Source organism: Pteropus medius, unplaced genomic scaffold (genome assembly GCF_902729225.1).
Source record: "Pteropus medius unplaced genomic scaffold, Ma_sr-lr_union100, whole genome shotgun sequence".
Classification (NCBI taxonomy): Eukaryota; Metazoa; Chordata; class Mammalia; order Chiroptera; family Pteropodidae; genus Pteropus; species Pteropus medius.
This window is the reverse complement of record NW_024345600.1, coordinates 1,855,161-1,882,838: the sequence shown is the minus strand read 5'-3', so window position 1 is coordinate 1,882,838 and position 27,678 is coordinate 1,855,161. Positions and strand designations below refer to the sequence as shown.

General features: G+C 43.5%; 1 protein-coding gene across 1 annotated transcript in view; it reads left to right on the top strand.

The window, feature by feature from the left end:
• ELK3 (ETS transcription factor ELK3) overlaps window positions 1-27,015 on the top strand; it is a 63,454-nt gene extending 36,439 nt beyond the window's left edge. The window contains exons 3-5 of the mRNA XM_039874065.1: window positions 9,551-10,330; window positions 18,804-18,926; window positions 24,393-27,015. Coding sequence (XP_039729999.1) covers window positions 9,551-10,330; window positions 18,804-18,926; window positions 24,393-24,491 — 1,002 coding nt within the window. The 3' untranslated portion in view covers window positions 24,492-27,015. The remainder of the gene's footprint in view (window positions 1-9,550; window positions 10,331-18,803; window positions 18,927-24,392) is intronic.
• The last annotated feature ends 663 nt before the right edge of the window (window positions 27,016-27,678 follow it).

The window sequence follows — 27,678 nt, the reverse complement described above, 5'->3', positions numbered from 1 at the left end:
GGTTTAAGACTGGAGGTTTCCCGGGGCGCTGTAACAAAGAACCACAAATCTGGTGGCTCAAAACAACAGACGTTTGTTCTCTCAAAGCTCCGGAGGCCAGAGGCTGCAATCAAGGTGTGGGCAGGACGATGCTCCCTCTCAAGGCTATGGAGGCTCCTTCTTGCCTGTTCCATCTTCTGGTGGCGCCTGGCACTCCTTGGTATTTCTCCAAGGAGCTGCATCGCTCCAATCCCTGCCTGTCTTTACATGGCCTTCTGAGTGTGTCTGTCTCTCTGTGTCCTTTTCTCTTATAAGTCACAGAATTTAGTGCCCCCCGTAACTCCAAGAGGGTTCTATCCCGACGTCCCCACTTGCAAAGACCCTGTTTCCAAATAAGGTCGCATTTGGAGGATCTGGGTGCATGTGAATTTGGGGGGTGGGGCAGGGCACCGTTCTCCTCACTACGGAGGGGAAAGGCTGCCCCAGGGAGAGGCAGCTCCAGGTAACAGGTCCAAAGAGCCCTTTCAGAGCCGCTCCGTGTGGGGGCAGGTGCGAGGTGAGCCTGCCCATAGCAAATTCCTAGCAGAGTCCAGTGCTGCCAGCCAGCTGCTCTCTGCCCCCTCGGGTTCAGAGGCAGGGGTTGAGAGGAGGAGGCAAGGGCTGCCAGAGCCCACGCCAGCAGCAGTCAGATGCTTCAAGGACAGAGGCTAGATTCACTTCCTTTTCTGCTCCTCAGAGCCTAGCAAGGAGCCTTCCATATGAAAGTGCCTTAAATGTTTGTTGAAAGAATGTTTGCTTGTTACGGAGGAGGGACTGTGAGCATGACTCCTACAGTGAGTACTTGTTCTAACTTTGGAGAGAGGACAGTCGGGTTTTGTGTCAGGAAAGAGTGAGTCAGACTGTGGTCTGGATGGGAACCCAAACGAGTTGCTGAGGAGAGGGTGTTGGCTGGGAAGCTGGCGGCCTGGAGAGTCACCTCTGCTACTGCTAGTTTTGGGAACTCAGCTTGGAGCCTGGGGTCCCTCATTTGTAAAGTGGGTATCAAAGTGTTGTGAGGCTTATGTGCAATAATGTATAAGTCTTCTGTAAAGTCTATACCCATATAAGGAATTTAGATTATGTGAAGGCAGAATAAAACAAGATAGTGTGATATAATGTGGATGCTATACAATTACATCATTGCTCGCTAAGCTGAATTCCACTGAGTGAGAGGTCATGTTTTGAGGACCTATATGAGTTGGGCACTGATGTGTGTTGTTATTTTGGAAAAAAAACTACCCTGTGAGGTATTTTTATTTCCTTTATAGAAGTGAGCAAACTGAAGCCAGAAGTTTAGGACCTTTCCCAAGGTCATAATAATTCGTGAAGCCGGGATTCGAACCCAGGTCAATTCACCCAGCACTGGTTCCACTTAACATCTGGCTCATCAAGGCTCCGGGCCTGTGTCCTTGTGTGGGCAGCTCTGGACAGGCCTGTGCACAATCAGAGGAGCTGGACAGTGCTCCCCGTGCTCCTTCCAAGCACTTCTGCTGCTCAGTGGGGGCCATAACCAGGCCGTGTATGTAGACGTTAGCTTCCTGTTGTTTTCCCGTCACCCTCATCCCTTAGGTGTCACCTGCTGAGAGGTGGGCTTCCAATGGCCAGTCTGCAGTGGTGGGACCTTATGCAGGGTGTCCCATCAAAGCAGGCCCCTCCTGTACCTTGTGGGTGGGCAGAGGCAGCTCTATTTCTAGTTAAGGAACAGGCCTCGCGGAAGACTGGCCTTCCTCACAGCAGCTAAAAATAACCGTTCCGACAAGAACTGTGCTTCCTTAGCAGAAAGCTGGTTTTACCGGGCACTCTACAGTTACCCCGCGATTACTCTGGAATGCAGAGCCCCGTGGTTCTGGCGGACTGAGCTGAGCAGCAGCCTCTGAGCCAACAGCAGCTGCTTTCTGGGAGAGGGCGTGGTGTTGGAACAGGAAAGGCTTCGGTCTTGGCTCTGGATAGGACTGGGTTCAGACTTCAGCTCCACCAGTTACAAGCTGCATGATCTTGGGTTAATAAGCTTTTTGAGCCTGCTGCTTTGTCTGTCTTTTTTTTTTAAGTCTTAATTCGACAAGTCACACATATATTAAATACATGTTTTAAAACGTGAAAATGCAGATAGGCAAAATAAAAATACAAATCAATGGTAAACCTACTACCATTCAATTGTATTATATATCTTTTGAGATTAATTTTTTCCTTTTACGACATAATTATTTCGTTAAAATAATGGAAGATGCCGTGCATGTTGCATTTTTAAAAATCTAATGTATGTTTAAAGACATGGGGAAATATTAACAGTGTATTGTCCTCTAAAATAGCTTCATGGTATTCAGTTGGATGGCCTTCCCAGTGTTTAACCCACCCTCTGGGATAGGAAATTGGGTATAACCTCACTTCCAATCAAGAGCCTGAATGTCATCTTTAAAAGGGGATCACAGTGCCCGTGTCGCAAGGTAGCTGTGCACATAAAGCACGTGGCAGGCCCTCACAAATGCTTCTTCCCTTTGCTCTTTCTGGCCACTGGTTCCTTTCACGTAGGATATCTACCACAGCAAGATGAATGTCGCCGAAATAAATCCATCCCGCTTTCCCCGCTTCAGGCTCTCGGTGGCAGACACTTAGGGCCAGCAGCCTGCGTGGCCTTCCCCCAGGGGCCGAGCCGAGGCCTGCCGCAGCAGACACCATGGAGCTGGGCTGCTCCCTCCTGTCTGGGCAAGCGTTCCCTGCTCTGCGAGGCCTTGGAGAACAGTGATCAGCTGGGTGTCTGGTTAGTGTCTGCCCCACTTGTCAGGCCAAACGTGGGCGTCTCTGTTGAAGCTGCCATGGCCTATAAGAGGGACACGTGGATTCCGCGATTGTTCCCATCTGCTGCCCCGATCCCAGGCTGCACCCCGCCCCGCCCCACCGCCCTGAATGAATTGGAATATGTGAGGTTTTCTTCACAGTGGATGTCAATTGCTGGACACGCTAGGCATGACATATTATAAGCCTTGCATCTATTTCTTATCTGAACCCAACTAAATAAAACATCATGTTTCCCCTGCTTGGTCGAGATATGTAAACCAGGTGTAATTCTGTCTGCCACAGACCCATTTCACCACCCAGAACTGTGGATAAAGCAGGACGAATATGCACAGCCTTCTGAGAGGTTTAATTCGGCTTAGTTGTCATTGGAGCTGAGAGAGAGTTTTTGCTTTGTTTTGTTCTTGCTTAAATGGGAGTGTAAAAACGATAATACTGGCAGCTAGTGTGTATTGTGGGCTTATGTGTGGCTGTCTCGGGCGTTCTGCTATAAGCTTTATATGGATTATCTCGTTCAATCCCATGAGGAGGTCAGTAGGCCAGTCTCCACTCTGAAGATCAGGAGACTGAGGCACATGGCTGGTGAGAGATAGGCATGACATTCGAACCCAGGCAGTGACTCTGGAACACTATTCCTGGTGGCAGCCCTTGTGACAGAGTCAAGTGTGTATTTATGGAAAGATCCACTGCTCTGTCCTCTGTATCCAACTGTAGGGGCTGGGTTAGGAAAAAGCCGGGCTGTTTGTAGGAAGAATCTTTTACACAAACCTTCCTGCTTGCTTAGTGAGCTGCTGGCCTTTGTCCATTTTGAGAACAAGATGGGAAAGTTGCAAAATCAGGGCAGGAGTCCTGCAGTTTCTGGGAGCCCCCAACTGGTAGAGAATTAAGCGGGGGAGGCTGTAGCCATACTGATGAGACCCACTACTGGTCTAGCTCCTCCTGGGCCAGGAGCAGGCCTGGGGGAAGGGGAGCACTGGTGAGAAATGAAAGCTAGGAATGAGAAGTATGAGCATAGGAAAGCCCCATGTGTGACCTTGGATCGAAATCAGGGTTCCAGGCCAGAGCCGACGCACCCAGCAGATATTTGCCTAGTACGAGGATAAGTGAAATCACAGTTTTTTAAGCTCTTGCAGGAGGTATGAGGTTGTGGGTATTTGTATATGCCCCCAGTGTCTGTCTCGGGGTTTTCACTTTAAAAATGCCAGCAAAGCAGCTCTTGCAGGTATACGAACGGGAGCAGTCACATGGAGCTTTAACCAGCCTGGGGATTAGCCACAGAAAATGTGTCCCTCATGGGGTGAAGCCACTGGCTTCCTGCCTAGGTTAGTGGTTTCCCTAGGGAGAGTCATTCATTCAACAAACATGTAGTTAACTTAATATTATCCTTAATAACATCAAAATTAAGAAGGTAAGTTCAATTACACAAACATCTTTCACTACCTAGCATTGTATATAATTTTTTAAAAAATCAATACTTAATAGACATTTCTAATTTATCCGCTACATGGCATTATTGAACCAGACTCCTTCTTCCTGTTCAGTGAGAGGAAAAGGCAGAGTTGAGTGTGTGTACGTGGACTTAAACATACCCATTGGACACACCTGTTTTCATAAGCCAGCCTGGAACCTGGGAGGGCAGCAGACAGCACCGAGGGGACTGGAATGTCACCTGCTCTCGGTGTTTTCTGTCCCAGAAGGGTGACATGACTGAGGGAGACTCTCATGGGACCCTTCGGTTGCCACAGGTAGCTGGTGAGTCGGGAAGGGTTCCTTTGCACAAGTTGGTCGTAGTCCTGCCCCAAATGAATTGCGTCACCTTTAGGCTTCTGCATCCTCAAAGCACCGACTTGGGAAGAGTTTTGGGACCCAAGCTTCCACCTTTGCCCTGAACTGCCAGTTGGGGGTGTGTAGGTGGACGTTGCTCGCCGCAGTAGGCCCTGTCCTTGCTGCCTGTTAAGCTCACACGGAATCCCGGGCCAGCAGTCCACACCAGTTGTGAATACAGATTTAATGGGAAATTGTGACCAAAGAGGCTGGTCCTGTGTGTGTGTGAAGGGAAGCAGATGTGCGCAACTGTTGCTCTAAAACCACACTGGAGAGAGTCACTTAGCTCAGCCAAACACAGACAGCAGTTGTCAGGTTACCAGGCAACTGTAAACAACAAATACTTGTGGGTCTGGGAGGAAAGGGTGAAAAAAAACAGACTTTTTCTAAGTATCCTCATCACTTTTCATAATAAGAGCCCATCCCCAAGTGCTCCTGTGTCCTGGGCTATCTCAGCCCGAGTCTTGTTTCACCTTCCATTATGGCCAAATGCTCTGGGGTCAGACTGCCCAAATACTAGCATGGGACCGGGTAATTTATACTCTATGAACCTCGGTTTGCACATCTCTGAAATGGGGATAATAATAGTTCCAATCTCTCAGAGGATTAAATGAGTCAGGGTGGTCACGTTTTTAGTACACAGCCTGACAGTATATGTGCTCAGCAAATACTATCTGTCATTATTACCCTGTACTGTGAGTTTTCCAGCAAGCCCCTCATGGGGCAAACTCTTGAAACGAAACCTCGCTTCAGAGACCACAAAGAGAGTGTCAAATGCACATGCCACAGATACTCTGCCGGGGTCTACCCTGGAAGTGAAGGAAGAAGGGGCTGCCACTTCAGCTGACCCTGGAGGCACTCACCTCCTCTGAATCCACATACCTATCTAGGTCTCCAGCTGTGGGCATCCTAGTGGGGGCTTTCCTTACCTGGTCCCCTCCCATGAACAGATGTTGGGTACAGAGTTGGGCTTTCAATTACCTGTGTTGGAGCTGGGCTGCATCTCTCTGACCTTCCTTCCTTCCCTTTTCCCACTCATTTCCCTTCCCAGCCTTCTGTCCTTGGAGGAGTTTCAAATTGTCCAGGTAGCCAGATCTAATGTATCTTTCTCATTGGCTTCTAGAGAAGCAAAACCTGTTCTGGTTCTTTCCAAAGGCTGTTTCTTCCTCCTTTGGGTCAGCTCCATAAACTGTCCCCATGCCCGTCACTGTGCAACTTTTCTCTAAAAAGCTCTCTTGATGTTCTAGTGGCTCACCTCATGGAAGCAGCAACTATGGATGGGCCCTTCTTGCGATGGCTGAGTTCAGTGCCCTTTGAGGCATGTCCTTTTTGTATACTCAGAGTAGGGTTTAGCATGTTATGGCAGTCACCAGGCAACCACAGAAGGTTCCCACCATCTTCCCTTTAAACATGTACAATTCTTAAGATTCCTCATGTTCATGAGGGCATTATGCTAAGTGAAATAAGTCAGAAAAAGACAAATACTATATGGTATCACATGTGGAATCTAAAAAACTGAACACATAGAAACGGAGTTGATCCATGGTTTCCATGGGCTAGGGGGGCGGGAAATGGGGAGATGTGCTCAAAGGACACAAACTTCCAGCCATCAGACGAATAAGTTCTGAGACTTAATGTGCAGCCTGGTGACTGCAGTTAACAATACTGTATTATATACTTGAAAGTTACTAAGACAGGAGATCTTAAATGTGGTCACCACAACATCAAAATGGTAATTATGTGAGGTGAAGGATATATCAACTAACCTTATTGTGGTAAGCATTTCTCAATATATACATGTATCAAATTACCACATTGTATGCCTTAAACTTATACAATGTCATATGTCAGTTTATATCTCAGTAGAGCTGGGGTAAAAGATTCCTCATGTTCTTTTTTTTAACGGTTTTATTGAAGTATAACTCACATACCATCTAGTTCACCCAGGTATTTAAGGTATACAATTCAGTGGCTTTGAGTATATTTAGTTATGCATCCATCAACACAATATTAAACATTTTCACTACTCCCTTAAAAAATTTCTATGTTTTAGGTAGCATCCCCCAATTCCTCCATTCCACCCCCAAATCCCAGGAAATGACTAATCTACTTTTTGTCTCTGCAGATTTGTCTGTTCTGGATATTTTATATAAATGGAATTAATCATAAAAAATGGGGCCTTTTGTGCCTGACTTCTTTCATTTGACATACTACATTCAAGGTATATTCACGCAGCACGTGTCGGAACTTCATTCCTTTTTACGGCTAGATAATATTCTGTTGTGTGACTATACTACGTTTTGTTTATCCGTTTGTCAGCTGACAGTCATGGGGGTTGTTCTTTATATTCTTCTTGATACATCAAGTCCCAGCTCTCTCCCCAAGATTGCTTTCTATTCCCAACCTTTTTTTGAGGGGAGGCATTTTTATCATTTTTATCACAGCCCTGAATTACTTCTTGGTTTGCTTATGAATGTAATCCCTGCTCAGACATTATGTTCTGAATACCATTAATAAAATTAAAGGTTGGTTCTTTTTTTGGAAAAAAAAGTTTACAAGGCCTACCAGAAGAAATGATTCAGACCATATCGTTTCTTTTCTCCTCTGGGTAATCATTTAGGCTCTCCGAAATCACTCAGTTTATATGCGTGTTCAACTGGCTGAGGATAAAATAGTTTTCCCCCAGAGAGAAAAATATTATGAGAGAAGAACAAAAATACCTTAGAATTTTAGCAGAGGAACACACCAGGCAAGGATGCTTTCTTTTTACCCAGAACCAACTCTGGATCAGATGGCACCAGTGGCACCCTCATGTAACCCTTTGGAGGGAGGGTTATATGATTTCTCCCAGGCATGTTGTCTACCCAGGCCAGTCAGGCCCGGGTGGAACTTGTTTTCCCAACTTTCTCTGAAGGTTTGTAAGTGGTTTTCAGTTTCGCTAGTGTTGAGTGTAGAATGAGGTCAGACGGAGTAGGCAGGATGATGGGTTCAATTGCAAGCCTGAGTGCCAGGATCCCACTGGAACGAATTGTTCAGCTTTGAATCTAAGAGGCGGGTAAGTGAGCCTTGGTGAGCAGTGCTGAGTGAAGTTTTGCCAGGATTTGCATTATTGGGATTGCCGCTGCTGAATGGGGGACCTCGTATGTCCCTCCCTTAGATGCCTGCCCTGAGGAATCGCTCTCCCCAAATCTCAGTGGCTTGGTAAATATGCTCTTCCCACCTGACTGCTAGATAAATTCTCTTCTGGGATTTGCCAATCGATTTAAGGACAAAGACAAGTTAGCATGCCGAAATGTAACAAGGGGGAAGGCAAAAACATGGACACCAAACTACGACCACAAAAGGAACATCAAGATTTAATTAAATATCATCTCTATTTTACCTTTGAAGATTGCTAACAGAGTAAATCTTAAAAGTTCTTATCACAAGGATAAAAAAATTTATAACTGTGCGGTGGTGGATGTTAACTAGGCTTACTGTGATGGTCATTTTGCAATATATGCAAATATTAAATCATTATGTTGTACACTTGTACACTTGAAACAAATCATTATGTTGTAACATTTCCGTAATGCTTCCCAGCTTACGGGATGTTACATGCCAATTATATCTCAAGCTTAAAAAATTTCATCTCTACTCAGGGGTTCTTTGATTCTCTCCCTTCAAATCTGTGTGGAAATGTGAAGCAGCTTAGGCTTTAGAATGAATAGATCTTGGTTCTTGGGCAAATTACTCCCCACCTCTGTCAGAAGGATGATGTACCTTCTACCCTGCAAGAGGGTCAGCGTGAGGTCAAACGAGAGCGTGTGTCCAATACCGGGTACCGAGTAGGCGCTCAGTAGGGCATCCTTCTAAAGCTCTTCTCCCCCAAAACGTTTTTAAACCCTCAGCTATACTCACGTGTTAGGAGGAACAGTTTGTGAGGAGCAGGGAGTTTTTCCCCACAGGATGGTGCTGCGGGCTCCCCATGCTTGAGGGAGACCGTCTTGGACTCCCTCGAGCACCTGGGACCCCTCACGTGTTTGATAGATATTTGCTAATGTTCCGGTTTAAAACACCTCCAGAACAGCACAGCCTTGAATACGAAGTCCATTCTCCCAAAGGAGCATGAAAACTTTTGCAGTGACGGCTGGTTTCCATTTACATCCTCACGTCTGAGGACTGGAGCCATAACCTGAAGAGTCAGAAGTAGACGCTAGCAACCTAAAATACTGGGTGTGTGCCCCAAATGTCCACGTAGACATTTTGCTTTTTCTCCAGTGGCCTTCTTGGCAGAAAATTAAAAAAAAAAGGAGACAATGGCTACATGATTTAAGAAAACATTGTGGTGTTTGGTGATAACAACTTATGTTTCCATAATGCTTCCCAGCTTACAGAATGCGTTCCCATTGTTATTTCACTGAATCCTCACAAGTCCCAGAGAGAAGTTGGACAATACTGTATTATGGTTAAGGAAGTGCTGTCTTTACCACTTACCTACCGTGTGGCTATGTGGCTTATTTAAGCGCACAAAGCTTACTCTCCTAAATTTTAAAATGGGAGTTTAATAATACCTTCCTCTTAAGATTGCTTACAGAATATATGAGATAATACATGAACAATGCCAGCTACATAGTAAGTGCTTAATAATGGCAACTGTTATTCCATTATTGGGTATAATAATCCTCACCTCACAGATGAGGAAACTAAAAATGACAGCTTACCGAAGATCACACCATTAGTAATTGGCAGAACTGGAGTGCAAATCTAATTCCGCCTCCAACTTTAGTCCTCTTTCTACTGTACCTTAGCCAAAATGTGTAAATCAGGAATAGTGTGGTGCTTCTGGCGGCACAATTGCCCATCCTCGTGGAGCTCTCCCTCGGTTTCTCTGGTGCACTGACCTTTTCGCTGTCTCCTTCTGTATTATTCACAGAACATCATCAAGAAGGTGATTGGGCAGAAGTTTGTGTACAAGTTTGTCTCCTTCCCGGAGATCCTGAAAATGGACCCTCACGCGGTGGAGATCAGCCGCGAGAGCCTTTTGCTGCAGGACAGCGACTGCAAGGCGCCTCCCGAGGGCCGTGAGGCTCACAGGCACAGCTTGTCGGCCCTCAAGAGCACGAGCCGCAACGAATACATCCACTCGGGCCTGTACTCGTCATTCACCATCAATTCCCTGCAGAACCCACCGGAATCCTTCAAGGCCATCAAGACGGAGAAGCTGGAGGATCCGCCAGAAGACAGCCCTCCCGTGGAAGAAGTCAGGACTGTCATCAGGTTTGTGACCAACAAAAGCGACAAGCACATCAGCAGGCCTGTGGTGTCCCTGCCTTCCACGTCGGAGGCCTTCCTGGCCTCATCTGTTTCAGCCAAGATCTCCTCTTTAATGCTGCCCAATGCCGCCAGCATTTCGTCCGCATCGCCCTCCTCATCTCGGTCCCCGTCCCTGTCCCCTAATTCGCCCCTCCCTTCTGAACACAGAAGCCTCTTCCTGGAGGCCGCCTGCCATGACTCGGATTCCCTGGAGCCCTTGAACCTGTCATCGGGCTCCAAGACCAGGTCTCCATCTCTTCCCCCCAAGGCCAAAAAGCCCAAAGGCTTGGAAATCTCCGCGCCCCCGCTGGTGCTCTCCGGCACCGACATTGGCTCCATTGCCCTCAACAGCCCAGCCCTTCCCTCAGGATCCCTCACCCCAGCCTTCTTCACCGCACAGGTAAGAGCCACACCCATTCTCGGGGGGTTAGCAGAAAGGAGGAAAGAGCAGCCAGAGCACCTTCCTTCTGCCTGGCGAGAGATAATCCTAGGTCCCATGTACTAAAGTCACTGTGTGAATGTGACAGGAAGTTACTTCCCCCGCCCCAGACCACGGTGTCCATGAGAGAAAAGGTAGGATATTGGCGACAGTGGGATGCTTTTAAGTGGCCTAAAGTGATCGTAAGCCAGAGCAGGCACACTGGTCCTCAAAGAAGATCCAGTGATTTCCTAGGGAAAGTCGAGTGGGCCAAGTGACATTTCAGAAGCCATGTGGGCTTTATGAAATTGTGATGGCAGAGTCATCTCTGGTGGGGAACTTGATAAGTAGTCATTTGTTTTTTCGTTAACAAGAAAATTGATGTTAACCGACAAAGCCATTGCGATTGTCAGTGTGGAGCTGTATTGTCCCGTAGTCCCTAATAATAATAAGGATAATAAGGGCCATGCCAAACAGTGAGAAAGATTCTTCAGTATAAGCAGTGCTACTGTGAGAATACCTAGGTTCATGTCAGGAGGGAGAGGAAAGCAAACTTGTGGAATAAGAAAGTCTTTGGTATAATTAACTCCAATGAGAAGGCACCTTGTCCTCAAAATATAATATTCAGATGCTCTTTCTTGTCCAGCTGGCAATTGCAGGGCAGAGGCAAAGCATGTGCCCAATACGCCCTTCTTCTGCTTCCGCTGGAAAACTGGATGCATTTTGGTGGCAGGGTTAAGCTCATTGGCTTTGGGGTCACAGACTTGGATTTAGTTCCTGGCTACGCTGCTTGGTAGAATGGTGACTGGCCACTTGCTCTCTGAGCCCGTATCCGCATCTGTGAAATGGATTATATTGAGGAATCAATGGGAGGATGGCCATGGGAAGAGAGCTAGCTACAGCTGGCAGGTGTTATTATTGTGGAGCCTTGTGGCAGCAGGTAGGGGATCATGCTCGAGGTGGGTAGTAGGAACTCTCGCCATTTCCTGCCTCTGTACTTACTCATCGCCACAGATGTCCTTGCTGTCAGCATCGTTAGCAGCAGCAGCATATTTTGAGCTTTTCATGTATGCCAGGCACTATTCTAAGCTCTTTACATGCAGTGTTGCCTGTTATTTTTCAGCTCCACAAAGTACATACTATTATGGTCCCATTTTTCCAGCTGAGGTGGATGAGGCACAGTAAAGTAATTCATCAGAGGTCACGGCGCTGAGAGGTGGTAGAAGCAAATCTGAACTCAGTTACGTCCGCTCCGGAATCCACGTTCTTAAGTAAAATGTTCTTGGCATTCATTCCCGCTGAGAAAACACCCAGTTCGTCTCTGGTCAGACTAGTCCCTGGCGTCTGCAAAGCAGTTGAAAGCAATTCTTGGCCGTTTTCCTCTCCATGGCTTCTCCCAAGCTGGTGGCCCAGGGATTTCGTGTCAGCTGAAGCTTGTGAGCTCGTGGTAATGAGGAGGCCGCCAAGGAGGGGAGAGCTGAGGGCTCCGTTACTGGTCAGAGTGAGCATGTGTGCTCTTAAGTCGAGCATTTCTAACCAAGCAAAACTGCCCCGTGGCTGAGGACTGCTGAGTAAATACTCAGAAACAGTAGCTCCTGAAGCAGCTCAGAGAAGTAATGTGAGAGGTTGGGGCCGGGGTGGACAGCCTGAGGATTACAACTCTGTGTTTACAACTCTGATTTCAGTATCTGCTTTCTCTGTGAGCCTGTATCACCGTCTCCGAATGGAGTGGGACACTTCCATCCCTGTATCGTATTGGAGGAAATGGGCTCAGGCTGGCCCTGTGGTTTAGGACCTGGACACAGTGATTTTAGGGTGGCTCCGCTCCGTGGGCCTGAGGATGGCATGGCTGGACTGAGAGGAGGACCCTTGGATGATGCGTATGAAGAAAGCACACTAGGTAGTGCTCTGAACAGGTTCAAAGGAGTCAAGGTCTGCCCTTGGGAGATGGCAGAATCTCAGGATTTGTGACTCCCTCACCTGCTAGCAGTGTCGGCTCTGCACCTGGCACGTCTGTGGGGGGCCAAGGGTGGCTGACTGGCAGGGAGAGAAGCTATGAGAAACCAGAGAAATGGCAGGCCTCAGGCACTCGGGGTGTTCACCCAGATGGTTTCTCTGAAGATCAGACAGGACTGTCCTGTGGTTTTACCTTGACTTGACAGGCCTCGAGTCTTTTAGGATTCAGGGTAGGCCTGGAGTCAAAATAGGATTTGGTTTCTCAGAGATTCTGCCCCGCCCAGGAACTGCTTTGTGTGCCCCCAAAACTCACTCACTCACTCATGTGTCTCCCTCCAGTGGACAGTCAGAAACAGAGTCAGCTGTCTGAGGAGCCTGCCATATTACAGAAGGCCACTGGCCTCAGCCTGAGGGACGAGCTCATTTTCCTGAAATCATCCCTAGGGGACAGAAGTGAGACTTCCCTTTGCTCCTGGGTCAGTTCTGGGGGCTTCCTCTCTCTCTGAAGGGGGCTTGGGGCTTCTCTCCCATAGGAGGCCCTGCCGTCCCACTCCTGCAGCTCATGGGTTTCACTGCTACTTAGCACTTTGTGTCACAGGAACTCTTTTTTCTTCTGTGGTGTGTGCTGTGTGCAGCGCAACACTGTTTGCACATAAACGTTTGGTTACCTACGGGAACCTCCTATAAACCTTTCTTAACGGTTGGCCTTAGAAGAGAGGAAAGCTGTGCTGTAATACCTTGATGCCCTGAAAATGAAATTCCCAAGAATTTTAATCTATTCCAAGAACTATTTGTTTATTTATGTTTCACTTATTTATTCTAAGAATAATTCTCAGTTATTTTCATCTAGAAACATGGCACGAACAAGGATAGGATTAAGAGTCTTGGCGTGATCAGGGTCTTGTGGTTACAGCGCCCTTCGGGGACCTTATTAAACCACACACCTCGCATAAACCCAAATCCAGATTTCAGATTTCATCTCTAACATGATGTGCATGGCAGATCATCAGCCACTCGCCCAGCACCATAACCTCCACTCCCACCACCATGCATTTGCTGCACCTGTACAGAATGCAGTTGAGATGACTTGTCTATGGGTTTTTAATAAACCGAGATTCCTCATGGAGACAGCAGGCACTATGAGGAACTGAAAAATGGGAATACAAAAGCCAGCTGGGTATCAAGGAGTGATATACAGTTGGAGCTCAGCTGCCAAGGTCATATTGGACTGTAGCTAAAAAAGCAAGGATGTTATATCTCTGATGGCATGAGCTACAGAAATTGAGACGGGGCAGGAGCCAGGATGTGAAACTCTCCTGGTTCCTAGCCAGGCGCCATGGAAGCCTGAATGGTGCCAGCTGGAACTTCTGATCCTCTGCATCTTCCGCACCTTGTATCATCTGTGTCTCTTCCTTCCATTTGCCTCTTCCATTGATTCTCTCTCTCATCTGACGATGGAGAAGTGGTTCAGAATCGGAGGCTGGCACATTGCGTTTCCCTTCACTTAAGCCGAGGCCTCTGTTAATCTTACGTGTGATGTTTAAGATGCTCAGCTCAGATCCGTGCAGGCCCCAGGGCATGGACTCGCCATCAGAGTCTGAGCATGCATGCCCCCGGCTGCTTTATTATTAGCCGCAGCCTTCGATTAGCACTAATTGAGCAGAGACAGCTTGCTGAGGACAGATGCTAAAACCTCCTTCCTGCATTTACTGTTTACTGGTGGATGTAACAACTTGGAGCCAAAATCGTAAGGTGGGAATTTAGAGTGAAACGGATGCGTGTGCTGAGGAGCAGTCAGGGCTCACTGTGTCCTGTCCCACCTCTGGGGTAGACTCTCATCTCATGGTCCCTTTTGCCATTATCACAGAAGGAAAAAAGTTTGTTTTTCCTTCATCCCACTCTAACACTTCCCCTGCTCAGCCTGTGGGGAAGCAGTTGTCCTCTTAGGAGCGCTTTGCCATGGAAGATGTCACTGGTAGACAGGTCGTGAGTGACCTGCCACTCCCACTGAAGTTTCCTGCTTCCTCCAGCTCAGGCCGCCTGGGGTGAACAAACCATAGTAGTGCCCCCTACCCCGCCCTACCCTGCCCAGGGTGCCTATCCTGTCGCCATCCTCCCCACTTCTGCCCTTATTTTTTCTCCTGCCACTTACTGTACCTACCCTAGACCCTTGTGGAATTCTCCATTTTGTCCCCCTTCCCTTAAGATCAGCATCCTCAGTGCTACACCAACTACTGGATGATTCCACTTCTCTTTTTAAAGTCCTCCAAACCACGTTTATTTGAATTCAGACAGTTCTAGGAGTTTCCAGGGATTCACTGACACCTTTATTTGTGGATTTTTTTTCACTCCAAAGTGGCATTACCATGAATTCTCTTGGCATCTATGAGAGAGTTAGACATGTTTGTTGCTACAACAAACTGTTAAATGGACCTCCTAATTTTCTCTCCTTCATTTCCAGAAGCCCTAATGACCTATCAGCATCTCAGATCCCCAAATCAAGTAATCTACAAATACTGCTTGTTATGAAGCTCATGTGTATCCTTTCTAGTCAGTTAACTAAAGAATGGCTACTATTTGTTAATTCATTTGGGAAATAATTATAGAACACCTCCCATTTGCTAGGCGCCTGGGGATACAGACATACGCGAGATCGACACACACAGTTCCTGCTCTCATGCGCTACACTTAACTGTCCAGTAGGTAAAGAATAAGGGGCAATATATAATTTAGGGTGGTGTGAAATTACAGAGGACCCTAAGAACTGGTACCAGGGGCCAGTGCTCCTATGAGAATCTAATGCCTGATGATCTGAGGTGGCGATGTTAGCGCTGGGGAGTGGCTGCACGTACAGATGAGGCTTTGCTTGCCCCTCCAGCTGTGCAGCCCAGTTCCTAACAGGCCACGGCCCGGGGGGTTGGGAACCCCTGATATAGGGAATTTCGGGAGCATCTGATATCAGGTTATAGGGGAACCTAGAATTGCGGCTAAGGAGGTTGTACTTCCTTTCTGAAAGAACTTCTAGTGAATGTAATGTCTCCAAGTGACTGATTTGGTGGTGGAGCTCAGAATAGATTGGGAGAGAAGCCAGAGGCAGGTGGACTGCTTTAGGTGGCTATTGCCAAATGCCATCTGTCAGATGATGGGGCTTGGATGCATCAGGAAGAGAAATGAAGGGATAAATAAAAGTCAGTTCAAGGAAGTATCCACAGACCTTGCCTAGAGGCTATGGTGAGGGGAAGGCATTTTGCATCACGGTGACTGGGATGCTAGATTGTATCCTTTCTCTGACACTTGATACATACTGTATACTCAGTATTTGTTGAGTGGATAGATAAATGGTAGTACTACTGACAGAAATGGAGGAGTCATAAGAAACACTGGATTTAGAAAGAAGGTGGTAAATTCAAGTTTGAACATGTGGGGCATTCCATGTGGAGATGTCCAACAGGTGAGAGGCAAGGGCATACGTCTAGAGTTACGATCGATCGCTTGAGCTCATCAAGTATTTGGTAGCTGTGTCCTACAGGAGGAATAAAGATAAGCAGGATATCTGAAAGGCGGTATTAGTAGGATAATAAAAATATGCTAATTACCATAATACGAGGCAGAACATGCTAATAAAAAAGGTGATTAAAAAGCGTTATAAGGATTCAGAAGAAAAGAGAATGTCATCTGATTGAGGGGAGAGCAGGAAAGCCTCTGAAGCGGTGGTATTTTGATGGGCAGAGGGAGGCAAGGGGTAGGGAGGAGGAGAAGGAGGTCGGAAGGCATGATCTGGGTGGAGGACTACGAACAGAAGACACTCAGGTGTGGCTTGTCTTGACACCAGCTCACCAGGTTTACCTCAGATGTTTGAGTTTTGTAAGAGATTCACTATTAAGTGGGAGAGCTGAGCAGAGAGGATGAAAATGAGAGCCTGGTAGTTTTTTCCTCTTGGGCCTTCGGGCATCTCCTCCCCGAGCAGCTGATGGGATCAGGAACTCTGCCATTCAGAAGAGCCCAAGGAAGAGGAAGCATACATTTTGTTTGTGGCTCCTTAAGCTCCAAGTCGGCAGGCTCAGCCCTCCCTGCCTGACTTCGGGAGCTTGTGGAGAAAGGCTCTGAGAGCTCACACTGTACTTGAGATAAGCCAGGGCAGGCTTTATAGGAACTTTCCTTAAAAGAGCAACCAAATAGTTTTTTCTTTAAGGCCACAGGATCTTTAGGGAGATCAGGGATGGGAGGGAGAGGAGTGAATTAAGTCATTTCATAATATTTATTTGCATATATTATAGATGATATTTCAAACATTAAGCATGAGAAAAACAGAAAGCTACTGTATTCTGAATATACCTTGTATCCTTCAGAAAAACATATGTGCAAACACCTCAAATCCAGACATGGGTATAAATTTTAGACTATGAAAATATAAATGCTATACCTTGTATATTGTTCAAAGGATTAAAAAAGAATATGTATACATTTATGGCCATGGATGAGAGAAAGACAGCTATGTTTTGTAGTTTAGAAGACTCATTGTCTCTATAGCTTTGAGACCTTTGTTGGTGGGTATATATGAGGAGGCTCTGAACACGTTGGTTATTAAATGTTAATGTGGCTTACTGTGGTTGGAACCCGGCTCCAGAGTAATATGCAAATATTAGTTCTCAGGTCACCTGAGCCTGTGGACTTGAGCCTAACAGGATGGAGAAAAGCCTTGAAGTACCAGCTGATGAAACTGGCTTGGCCGTTACAGAACGTCAAGCACTTTTCTATCTAGTGGTCCCCAGCCTTTCCGGCACCAGGGACCGGCACTCCTCTGAGAGTCTAACGCCTGATGATCTGAGGTGGAGCTGAGGGTGGTGATGCCAGCACTGGGGAACGGCTGCAAATACAGACGAAGTTTCACTGGCTCACCCACCCACCACTCACTTTCTGCTGTGCGTGTCCCAGTTCCTAAGAGTCTGTGGGCCAGTACCGGTCTGTAGCCCATGGGTTGGGGACTGCTGCTGTACAGTTGAGAGTTTCTCCCATGAATAGGTGAAGTACATTAAGTGTGTCAGGTAGACCTTTAATTAATTTATAACAGTCTTTAACACTTGTTGAGCATGTGCTATGTGCCAGGCACATATTAAGAGCTTTACATAGGTCATCTTATTTAATCTTCCCAACAATCCTGTATGTAGGTATTTTTTCTCCTCACTTTAATGAGCAGGAAACTGAGGCATGGAGCAGATACCTAGCTAAGTAGTGGTTCCGAGGCCGGATCCCTGGTAGAGCCTGTGCTGCACCGGTAAGTCCTGACCATTAAGCAAGATGGCCTGGCACACCGGTGAAATTACCTTGGATTAGAACAAATGGAAAGTTAAAAATTAATCCAAAACATGTTGTTTATCCTACTAACCTCATTCATTCAATATGTAGGAAGTGCTGTGGAACCAAAGACTCAAATAATTTGGTATAAATTAGTTTACCTTTCAGCAGCTTCAGAGCTTGAGAACCTTGGGGTATTTGTCTCCATTCCACTAAGCAGAGCAGACCTTTCAGCTTCGGTTTAAGCCAAATGCTCTCGATAATTAACAAAGCTGCTTAGGCCAATTCTAGGAAAAAATAACACCGTAGCATCCAGCATGATGCAATCTGAAATGCTGGTGCCTCTGCTGTGGTTCTTCTTAAACGACGCACCTACCTACTGACATCACCAAACCCCTGAGGGGCTCCTTCTAGTCACCAAAGGTGCAGAACCACCCTGGGCCAGAGAGTTTGCCTCCCCCAAGGATAAAAGCCATGCAAGCTTACCAGCTGGGGAGAGTTGTTTCTCCTGCCCTCTAGCTGGCTTACAGGCCAAAACTCCTGCTGAGTGTGTGCAAGCAAATGCAGTCCTTGGCACTCTCCTGGGAAACCCAGCGTTTTGGCTTTACACCCAAACTGACAAGAAAGGATTTTTTTTTCTTTCATACCATTGCCAGGGAGATGAATTCGCATCAGCCCCACATCCGGAGTGAAATCTGGAAAACCCAATTCAGAGCTTTTGAAGAAGCTGCTACAGAGTTATTTTAGTAGCAAATCCTAAAGGGCCATTGATAGGGAAAGTGAAGCTTGGGAGGCCCTTTTAAATATGTGTTTGTAACCCAAGTAGTAGATGTCCACTAAAGAAAACTAAGAAAATATAGGGAAAATAATAATAATAAAGCCCCTTCACGGGGTCCTGTTTTGTTGTACACTAAGTCTCGTTTAAAGGGGAGCGGGGAGCAAACTGGAGAAACCATCTGGGAAAAAATGGCCACAAACTGGAGCTTTCCACTAGAATGTTCACAGAAGGCAATTGGTCTATACCTCTCTTCTTTTTAAAATTGCTAATATAATTTCTTGCAGAAATAACAAGAGTCGTCAGGTTTTCCTAAGATGGTGAGGCTTCTTTCTTGGTTCATGGCTGATGCACCTAGCCACACTGCTAATCACTCCTGGAGTCAGGCGACATCTATGTCAAGAACTGTCTATGTGCTTTTTTTCCCAGACACCAAATGGACTGCTTCTGACCCCGAGTCCACTGCTGTCCAGCATACATTTCTGGAGCAGCCTTAGTCCAGTAGCTCCACTGAGTCCTGCCAGGCTGCAAGGGCCAAACACGCTGTTCCAGGTGAGCATTTGGAAAGAAACTTTTAAACACTGAACTTCTAAAGGATGTGTTCCCCAAAAATCCTGCAAAGGTAATAGTGAGTTCTGCCCCACATCCAGTTAAAATGTTAAGTTTCTAAAGGGTGTTTATGTTAATGGGTTGTAGGCAAAAGGCAGCCTTCAAAGGCAGACAAAATTTTCACTGAAGCAGAAATGGAGTAGTCATGCTAGATTATCATAAATGGAACAATTTGTTCTTGAAATGTTTTGGAATTTTCATTGACTATGAAAACTGGAAATTTACTATGGAAAAGGCAAAACTTAAAAAATTGTACTTTATAAAATATCATTAAAGACTAAAATATTAAATATTACTCAACATTCAGTGATAACACTGAAAATTGAAAATAGTGAAGAGTTTTTCCATACTGTAACAGGAAAGGTATCTGCATAATTTCATGAATCATAATCAAGTTCTTCTTCTTGTTCCATAATAAAAAAGGAGTATCCAGGGCCCTTGGTTAGTAAGCTCCCTGTCCTAGGTGAGCACATTCATTATTCATTCACACACTAGAATCTCGAAGTAGTAGCATTACTTGCTATCATGTGGAAATCACTATTTCCTCTTTGAGACCCAAAGATTGCTATCTGTTTGAATATGTGAGTGTAGAATAGAAAGGATCCTAGGGACAGGAATGAAGCAAAGCTGGATAAAGTGCAAACTCCCTTCTTACCTAATTCTAGCCTCATCTGTCTCCTCCACCCTCCATCCCATACCTGACCGCTCTGTGGCTCTCTCCACGCTAGCTGTAGTTCTTTTGCTCCTGTTACGTCTAGCCCTTACCACTTTGTATTACGATGGCTTGTTCCATTTGGCAATTTCCCCCACTACACTGTGGGCCCTCGAGAGGCTGGAACTGCGCCTTGATCACTGTGGTGTGCCACCAGCATCTAGCACATTGCCTAGTACATAGATGATGCTCAATAATTATTATTGACTGACTGAATCAGTGCCTAAGAATTTGTCGAGAGATGTCTTAGAAAGTAAGCGTTAAAAAGATCGTGCTTTTTGAGTTGGTCCGTTTGCTTATCGAGGTTAATTTAATATTTATCTCCTCTGTCCAAGGAGCTATATACATGGTTGGATTTAGGGTCTTGTTTTAAGAAAGGCGGAGCTAAGGAGGTTTTGATTGCTATCTTGCTTCTCTGGTTTCCTAGTAGGGTGGAGATAGGCTGTCATGATGTCACTATATCCCTGGAGTCATCAGGTTTCTCTTCCCGGCCTTTCTTCCCATCACAAGAAATTGAGCTACGGTCATGTGCAGCCAACATGTTGATTCTTAGCACTTTAACTCAGGCAGGGAAACAAAAACAGTGAGCAAATGTAGTATTAGGAAAGTTTTAGATCAGCAGTCTTTTGAAGGAGAGCTAAAAGACCTTATTTCCTGAAAGTCTCCAGACTAGAACAGCAGTATTCTAGTCTTCCAGCCCGAGCAGAGCAGAAAGGAGCTGTGTGATATGTACATATGCACAGTCAAGCCCCAATGCAGTGGGGACTGCACTACTACTCTAACCCTAGAATCTCACATAGGGCCTTTGTAGGGTCCAGTCTTCATTCTAACTTAATGGGAATAGTGGTTAAGAGCATGGCTCTTAAATAAGAGTATAAACTACACGCAAATAGGTTTTATAACTCAGTCGAAATGCATAAAATTCTATAAAAAAATTCTATAAAATTCCGAAGTGTCAGAAAAGAAACAAAAACCTGGAATATGCCAATAACCATTAAAGAAACAAATAGTAATTAAAGAGCACCTCACCCTGCAACCAACTCCTGCCAAAAATAAGTTGGGTGGTTTGGTACAGAAAGCACAGTTATCTTTCACAGGGTTTAAAAGCTGGCTTTACTGCTTATTAGCTATGACCTTTAGCCAATTAGAACTTATTTGAATTCTGTTTTCTCTTCTATAAAATGAGGATAACCAAACTTACCTTATAGGCTCTAGATATCAAAGGAAATGACAACCACTGATAAATTGTAAGGCCTAGACATGCAACAGTTACTGAACTAGCTTGAAAATTACGAAAATATATTTACTTCTACAAATATTTATTGTACTTCGAACATGTACCAAGCTTTGTAGTTTGATATTTAGTGTTGAAGTTTAATATTTACCTCATCTAGACCAAATAGGAATTAAACTAGAAGACAGCCTAGGAGATCATTCTGACACATATCTCAAACAATGAAAATCTAGTTGTGAAAATCATGTATTAAAAGGATGCCTTTAATTATTCTTGTTCATTTGGGAGAACAGCTGCCATATTTCTTTTAGACCTGAAAGTTATCACAGCATATACCTTTATCTTATTTATCATCTTAATTACCAAGAATACAGAAATTAACTTTATTCTTTTTTTCGATTTTCAAAATTCATATTTTATGAATATGCTAAAACACACATCATGACAGTGATACTTCTCTACTTTTTTTTCTGGCTTTATTGAAATATAATAATTAGTTGCTCATATTTACATTGTACAGTTCAATGAGTTTTTTTTTCAATTATAGTTGGCATACAATAATATACCAGTTTCAGTTGTACAGCACAGTGATCAGAGATCCACATAACTCGCAAAGCGATCAACCCACTAAATCTAGTACCTCTCTTCCCCCTTAAATATCTATTATATTATTAACCATCTTTCCCATGCTACACTCTACATCTCCGTGACTATTCTGCAACTATCCATTTGTACCTCTTAATCCCTTTGCCCCTTTTCACTGTCCTCTCGACGCTCCTCCCATCTAGTAGCCCTCAAAATATTCTCTGTATCTATGAGTTTTTGTTTTTGTTGTTTATTTTGTTCTTTAGATTCCACATGTATGTGAAATCATGTGGTATCTGTCTATCTTATTTCATTCACCACAAAAACCTCTAGGTCCATCATGGCAGTATCTTTTTTCATCCCCTCCCTTTTAGTTTGTGTGTCTCTTTTAATCTGAGGTGAATATCTTGTAGGCAGCATATGTAGGGGTCTGGTTTTCTTATCCATTCGGCCACTCTATCTTTTGGTTGGAGCACTTAATTCTTTTCTATTTGAGGTACTTGTTGATAGGAATGCAGTTAATACCATTCTTTATTCATGTTTTTGATTCATGATTTTTGTTCTTAAAGAAGTCCCTCCAACATTTCCTGTAACACTGGGTTGGTGCTGATAAATTCCTTTAGTTTTTGTCCGGGAAGCTCTTTATCTGTCCTTCAACTCTAAATGATAGCTTTGCTGGATAAAATATTCTTGGTTGTAGATCATAGGTTTTCATCACATCGAATATTTTGTGGCAAGCCCTTCTGTCCTGCATAGTTTGAGAAATCAGCTGCCAGTCTTATGGGCGCTCCCTTGTAGGTAACTAACTGCTTTTCTCTTGCTGCTTTTAAGATTCTCTTTGTATTTAACCTTTGGCATTTTAATTATGATGTGTCTTGGTGTGGGCCTCTTTGGGTTCCTCTTTCTTGGGACTCTCTGAGCTTCCTGGGGTTTTATGTCTACTTCCATCACCAGGTTAGGGACGTTTTCCATCATTACTTCTTCAAATAGCTCTTCAACGTCTTATTTTCTTTCTGGTAACCCTGTGACACGGATATTTTTACATTTAATAACGTCCTATAGGCTCCTTAAATTATTATTACAATCTTGGCTTTTTTCTAGCCATTCTGACTGAGTGTTCTTGGCTTTCCCATCCTCTATATAGGTCATTTGATCTTCTTCTTATTCACTCTGTTTATCCCATTTAGTATGTTTTTCATCTCAGATAATATGTTCTTCATTTCTGACTGGTTCCCTTTTATAACTTACAATTCCATTTTTGTTTTTTATCTCTTTGTTCAAGTTCTCACTGAATTCAACTACACTTCACCCAAGTTCATTGAGTATCTTTATAATCAGTGTTTTGAACTGTGCATCTGTTAGATTGCTTGACTCCATTATTCCTGGATCTCTGTTCTTTTCTCTCATATGGTTTCTGCTTGTCTTCCCATTTTGGCTGCCTTTCTGTGACTATTTCTATGTACTAAGCAAAGCTTGTAAGTCTCCCAGTCTTATTAATGCAGCTTTGTGTAGTAGGTGTCCAGTGGCACAGTCCTGGGAGGGGTTCAACTGCAGGCCAAGTTTAGCTCCAGCCTGTGCCCCTCCAGAGCCACCTCGTAAGATTCAGCAAGTAATCCACAGATGCTGTGCTTATAATTACCTCAAGAAACCACACCAGAAACCGAGGCCAGCTGCCACCAGTGTGTCTTGGCATTGCTCAGCAATGAGCACTGGACTCGCGGAGGATACACCTGCATGTGGCTTGGGTGGGGCCATGAGTTGGGGGAGGCGGGGTTTCAGAAAATCCTTTGGGCCAAGCAACCTCTGTTATCCAGTTTAATGATGTCTCAGATATGGCGGCATTGTGTCCACACTCTGGGAGGGGTCAGGGCTCAACAGAGGAACAGTGGATACCACCAGCACTTCTACCTGGTAGAAAGCCTCACCTCTGGCCCTCACTCTGACAACTCAGTGTCCCCCTGTAAGTCCCTGGTGCTCCCTGTGCAGCTGAACCGGCGCTGGTGCCCAGAGCAAGCAGGTCCATCACTGTGAAAGTACGCTCGCGGACACAGCCCCTTTAAGAGGCGTCTGCAGTTACCGGCTGCTACTGCCACAGCTTCTGTCCCACTTAGCCACTGCTTGGGACTGGTCAGCCTTGTATCTTCGCCCCCTCTTACCTTCTACTGTTGCAGGTTGATTATTTCTCTCCCTAGTTGTAGTGCTTCTGTTCATCTAGATCCCAGGTGACTTTCCTTGCTGTTTGCTCTGTGTCTGTCACAACTTTGATTTGGTCGCAAGGAGGATAAACAAAACCTCTATCATTTACACCATTTTTTTCCCATCTCTTAACTTTATTCTTTAAGTTTTGTCATGTATGAGTGATCTCTCTATTAAGTTTGATATTATCATTTTACTTAGAGGGAATACTTTCTCAGCCCCCAAAGATATTCTTGCTTTTTAAATCTTTTAAGATAAAAACATCTCATTTTGATGGCCAATTTCAAAATACAGTATTAGAAATTACTGTAAAGGGTCAGCTGCCTGTGGTTTTCAAAATTAATTTCTTTTAATATTCAAAGCAAATCAGCATTCTAAATAGCTTGGAAACTTTTAAAACTAGTATTATATTTTAGTAAGATGTAAAATACATTTTTTTTTTTTCTCGTAGCCTATGCATAAAAAATCATTAGGGACATTTTCTGGGTTGTATCCTCTGCTGTATGTAATCTTGATTTCAATGTCATCTTTCAATTACTCATTCTGTAAAATAATTTACAACTTACAAATATCACAGGGGTGAAGACAGAACTGATTCACTATGGTCTAAGAATGTAAAGAACTTAAGTTCTTCGCAATGCATTTGCAATAATTATTTTAAAAATCTTTTGTCGCCCTACAGTTTCCAACACTGCTTAATGGCCACATGCCAGTGCCCATCCCCAGTCTGGACAGAGCTGCTTCTCCAGTACTGCTTTCTTCAAACTCTCAGAAGTCCTGATGACATCTGGCCACAATTAAAGACTCAATTAACTGATGAAACAAATATGGGCTAGTACCCATGGGCTAGTTTACCTGTGTCATGAGAAGGACTTTGTGAAACCCTCTGTTAATTTGGTTTGCACTTTTCATAACATGGATGGTCTAGATTTATGTTAGCATTTTTAAAACTTTTTTTATATTCAAGTATATATGAAAATCTGTTTTGCATTAAGTGAATTTTATTGTTTTTGTTTTTATATCCTTTTAGCTCTTAAGTGTTGAACACTGTTGACAGTGAAGAACTTTTCTTAATGGTTTTCAGTGTAACTAATAAGGATGTGAAGCTTTTTTTCTCTTTAATTCTACGTATGCTGAACTGTGCTTATATACACTATAACCAGCTGTGCCTTCCTTTGCATTTAGTTTAATGTAAATGATTTATATATTTTTTAGTATTGAGATGTTTGAAAGACAAAAATTAGTATCAAACAGCTTTCGTAGAATTTCATTATTTTTAACAAATAGGCAATATGAAAGCATATTCATATTCATTTTTTTTGCTTTCAATTATAATTGCCTTAGGATCTCTTTTGAACTGAAATTCAATAAATGTAATGTCCAAGTAATGTTTTTATAAGAAGAAACTAAGCCATATTTAGACAATAAACATTCATAAAAGAAAATGTTCTAAAGTGCATTTTTAAAAAAGTGAACTTTGAAAGGCTAGCCCTCTTAGCTGTTTACAATCTTTTAGATTCCTCCCAAACAACAAACCTGATGGAAAAGCTACGTCAAGTTTACTGTATCCATACCCCTGGAATATTTCCTAGGTTAGCATATACTTATTTCAAAGAAATAGCCCTGGGTTCTCCCCATTTTCTAAAGAGAATTATACTCCTTTGATACATTTCATGTATCATTACGAGTTAAGATGTTCTAAACTGCTGGAACTATAATTAACATTTAAAAAGTCCTATGCTTTGGAAGAGGTTCACAGACTGGTGATAAATACAAACAAGTTTGTAACACCAGGCATCTTCATGTGTACAGGTATAGCCTTGCTTGTGGAAATCGAGATGTTATTACTAAGTTTATGGTGAGAATGAAGGAATTCTGATACAACAAATATAAAACCCCTCAGTAACCTCATCATTGTGGCACTGAACTGATTACATAACAATCTGGAACACTCAGCAGTAGATTCTTTTGTGTAGTGTATTTTAGAGCAGTGATAATAGAAACATTTTCGGTTCCTTCAAAAATCAGCCGGCATCACTCTAAGGTATTGTTCTGTACATTAGGTAGGAAAGTTCTAATGTAGCAGAACTGGAAAATGCCCAGCGCTCCTAATTCAAGGTCAGGTTAATGATCATCTTTAATTATAAGTAACAAACCAATTTAAAATGTGGCTGAATAATTATCTAAATCATGCATTAAATAGCAGGAATTATGAGAAGGGGTAAAAAAAAAAGCTTGTGAAAACATAAACATTCTTGGATTTCTAAAAAATCTAAAATTTTGTTATACTTAGAAATTTTGAGATTTCTGATTGGAACTGAGCATCTCTATGTGTGGGGATATATGCCTTTATCTGGAGAAAAAAATCCAAACACTTTAGTAAGCATCTCTGAATATAAAGTAATGGGGCTGATTCCAAAATGCACAAGCAGACACTACTGTCACTCCCTCTTGGGCTAAGGATAATTCTGTACTAAAATAGCAGGTCGAGCTGGTATTTACCAAACATAACACTTGAGAGTTAGAAGGGGCCTGGCTTCTGAGAATGTGTCCTACTGCTGTTTCCAGATAAGGACAACTGCAAAGGAGAAGCTGGGAGCTGCCTGAGGCCACGCAGCTCATTGAAGGTAGGACAGTGGTGCTCAGTCCAGTTCTGCTTCCCCATGCTTAATTACTGGTCTAAAACTTTGTGTTTGGTAGAAAAGATGGATAGAGCATTTTAAAAAATTGTTGGCTAAGAGAAGAACTATTGCAAGTACAGGAATGATTGTTAAAGAGTAACTAAACAGGAAGCTAATGTACAAGAATCTTAACCCAAAATATTTTAAAAGTTTAATGCTGATTGATTGGAAATGTTCAAGTGACTATATACCTGATTTTTGTAGTCCATTCCTCCAAATATTATGATTAACACATACTCCAGCAGCTCCATTTACTAGAAATGGAAAAATACCATAATGTTTGATGGACCAAAAAATCCACTGTAACACAAGCAGAGAACTGGAGGTATTGAAATATAACTGTTATAGCTCTGCCTCATTCTACATGTGTGGTGTTTGTTTTTTTAAGAACTATTTTAGTCAGAACATAGTTTCAAAGGACATATTAACTTTTTTCTTCCTTTTTATATGTCTGCTTGATCAGTGTTAAACTGCTATGGCTAAAGTTTTATAGAACTATAACCTAAACATTGGTCTCTTTGTACACATCTTTTCTGACTGCAAATCCTCATTCACTTTCATATATATGTATCATTTTTATTGTTATGTTATTTTTGTTCAATAAATGCTTTGTGATAAAATGTGTGAGGAAGCAAGTAGGTTGGTTTACTTCCACTTACTTGGGATAATCCAAGTTTCACTTTTCCAAAAGAGTCCAAGTTAGAAAATGAGTCTTGTCATCTAGTTTTAAATATGGTATAGCAAAACAAGCTATGCATAAATAATCTGCTTTAAAGAGATATTTAAGGAAACAAATATAATTGGAGGGAAAGGAATGGGTTTAAAAGTGCCCTTGATCTTTTAAGTCTTAAGTTCTATCAATGTTCTGTACTGAGATGGGGAAGGTGAGGAGAGGGGGAAAATTACCATTTATTCTTTTAGTCACAACTAATATCATACTCAATGGTGAAAGACTGAAAGCTTTCCCCTTAACATCAGGAACAAAATAAGGATACCCTCTGTTGCTACTTCTTTTCAACACAGCATTGAAAGTCCTAGCCAGAGCAATTAGGCAAAATAATAAATAAATCAAATTGGAAAAGAAAAAAATAAAACTATATTTATGATATGTCTTATATGTAGAAAACCCTAAAGAGTCCACAAAAAAAAAAAAACTGTTAGAGTTAATAAATTCAGCAAAATTACAGGATGCAAAATCAACACGTAAAAATCACTTTTATTTCTACACACTAGGAAGGAAAATTTTGAAAAAAAATTAAGAAAATAATTCCATCTACAATATCATCA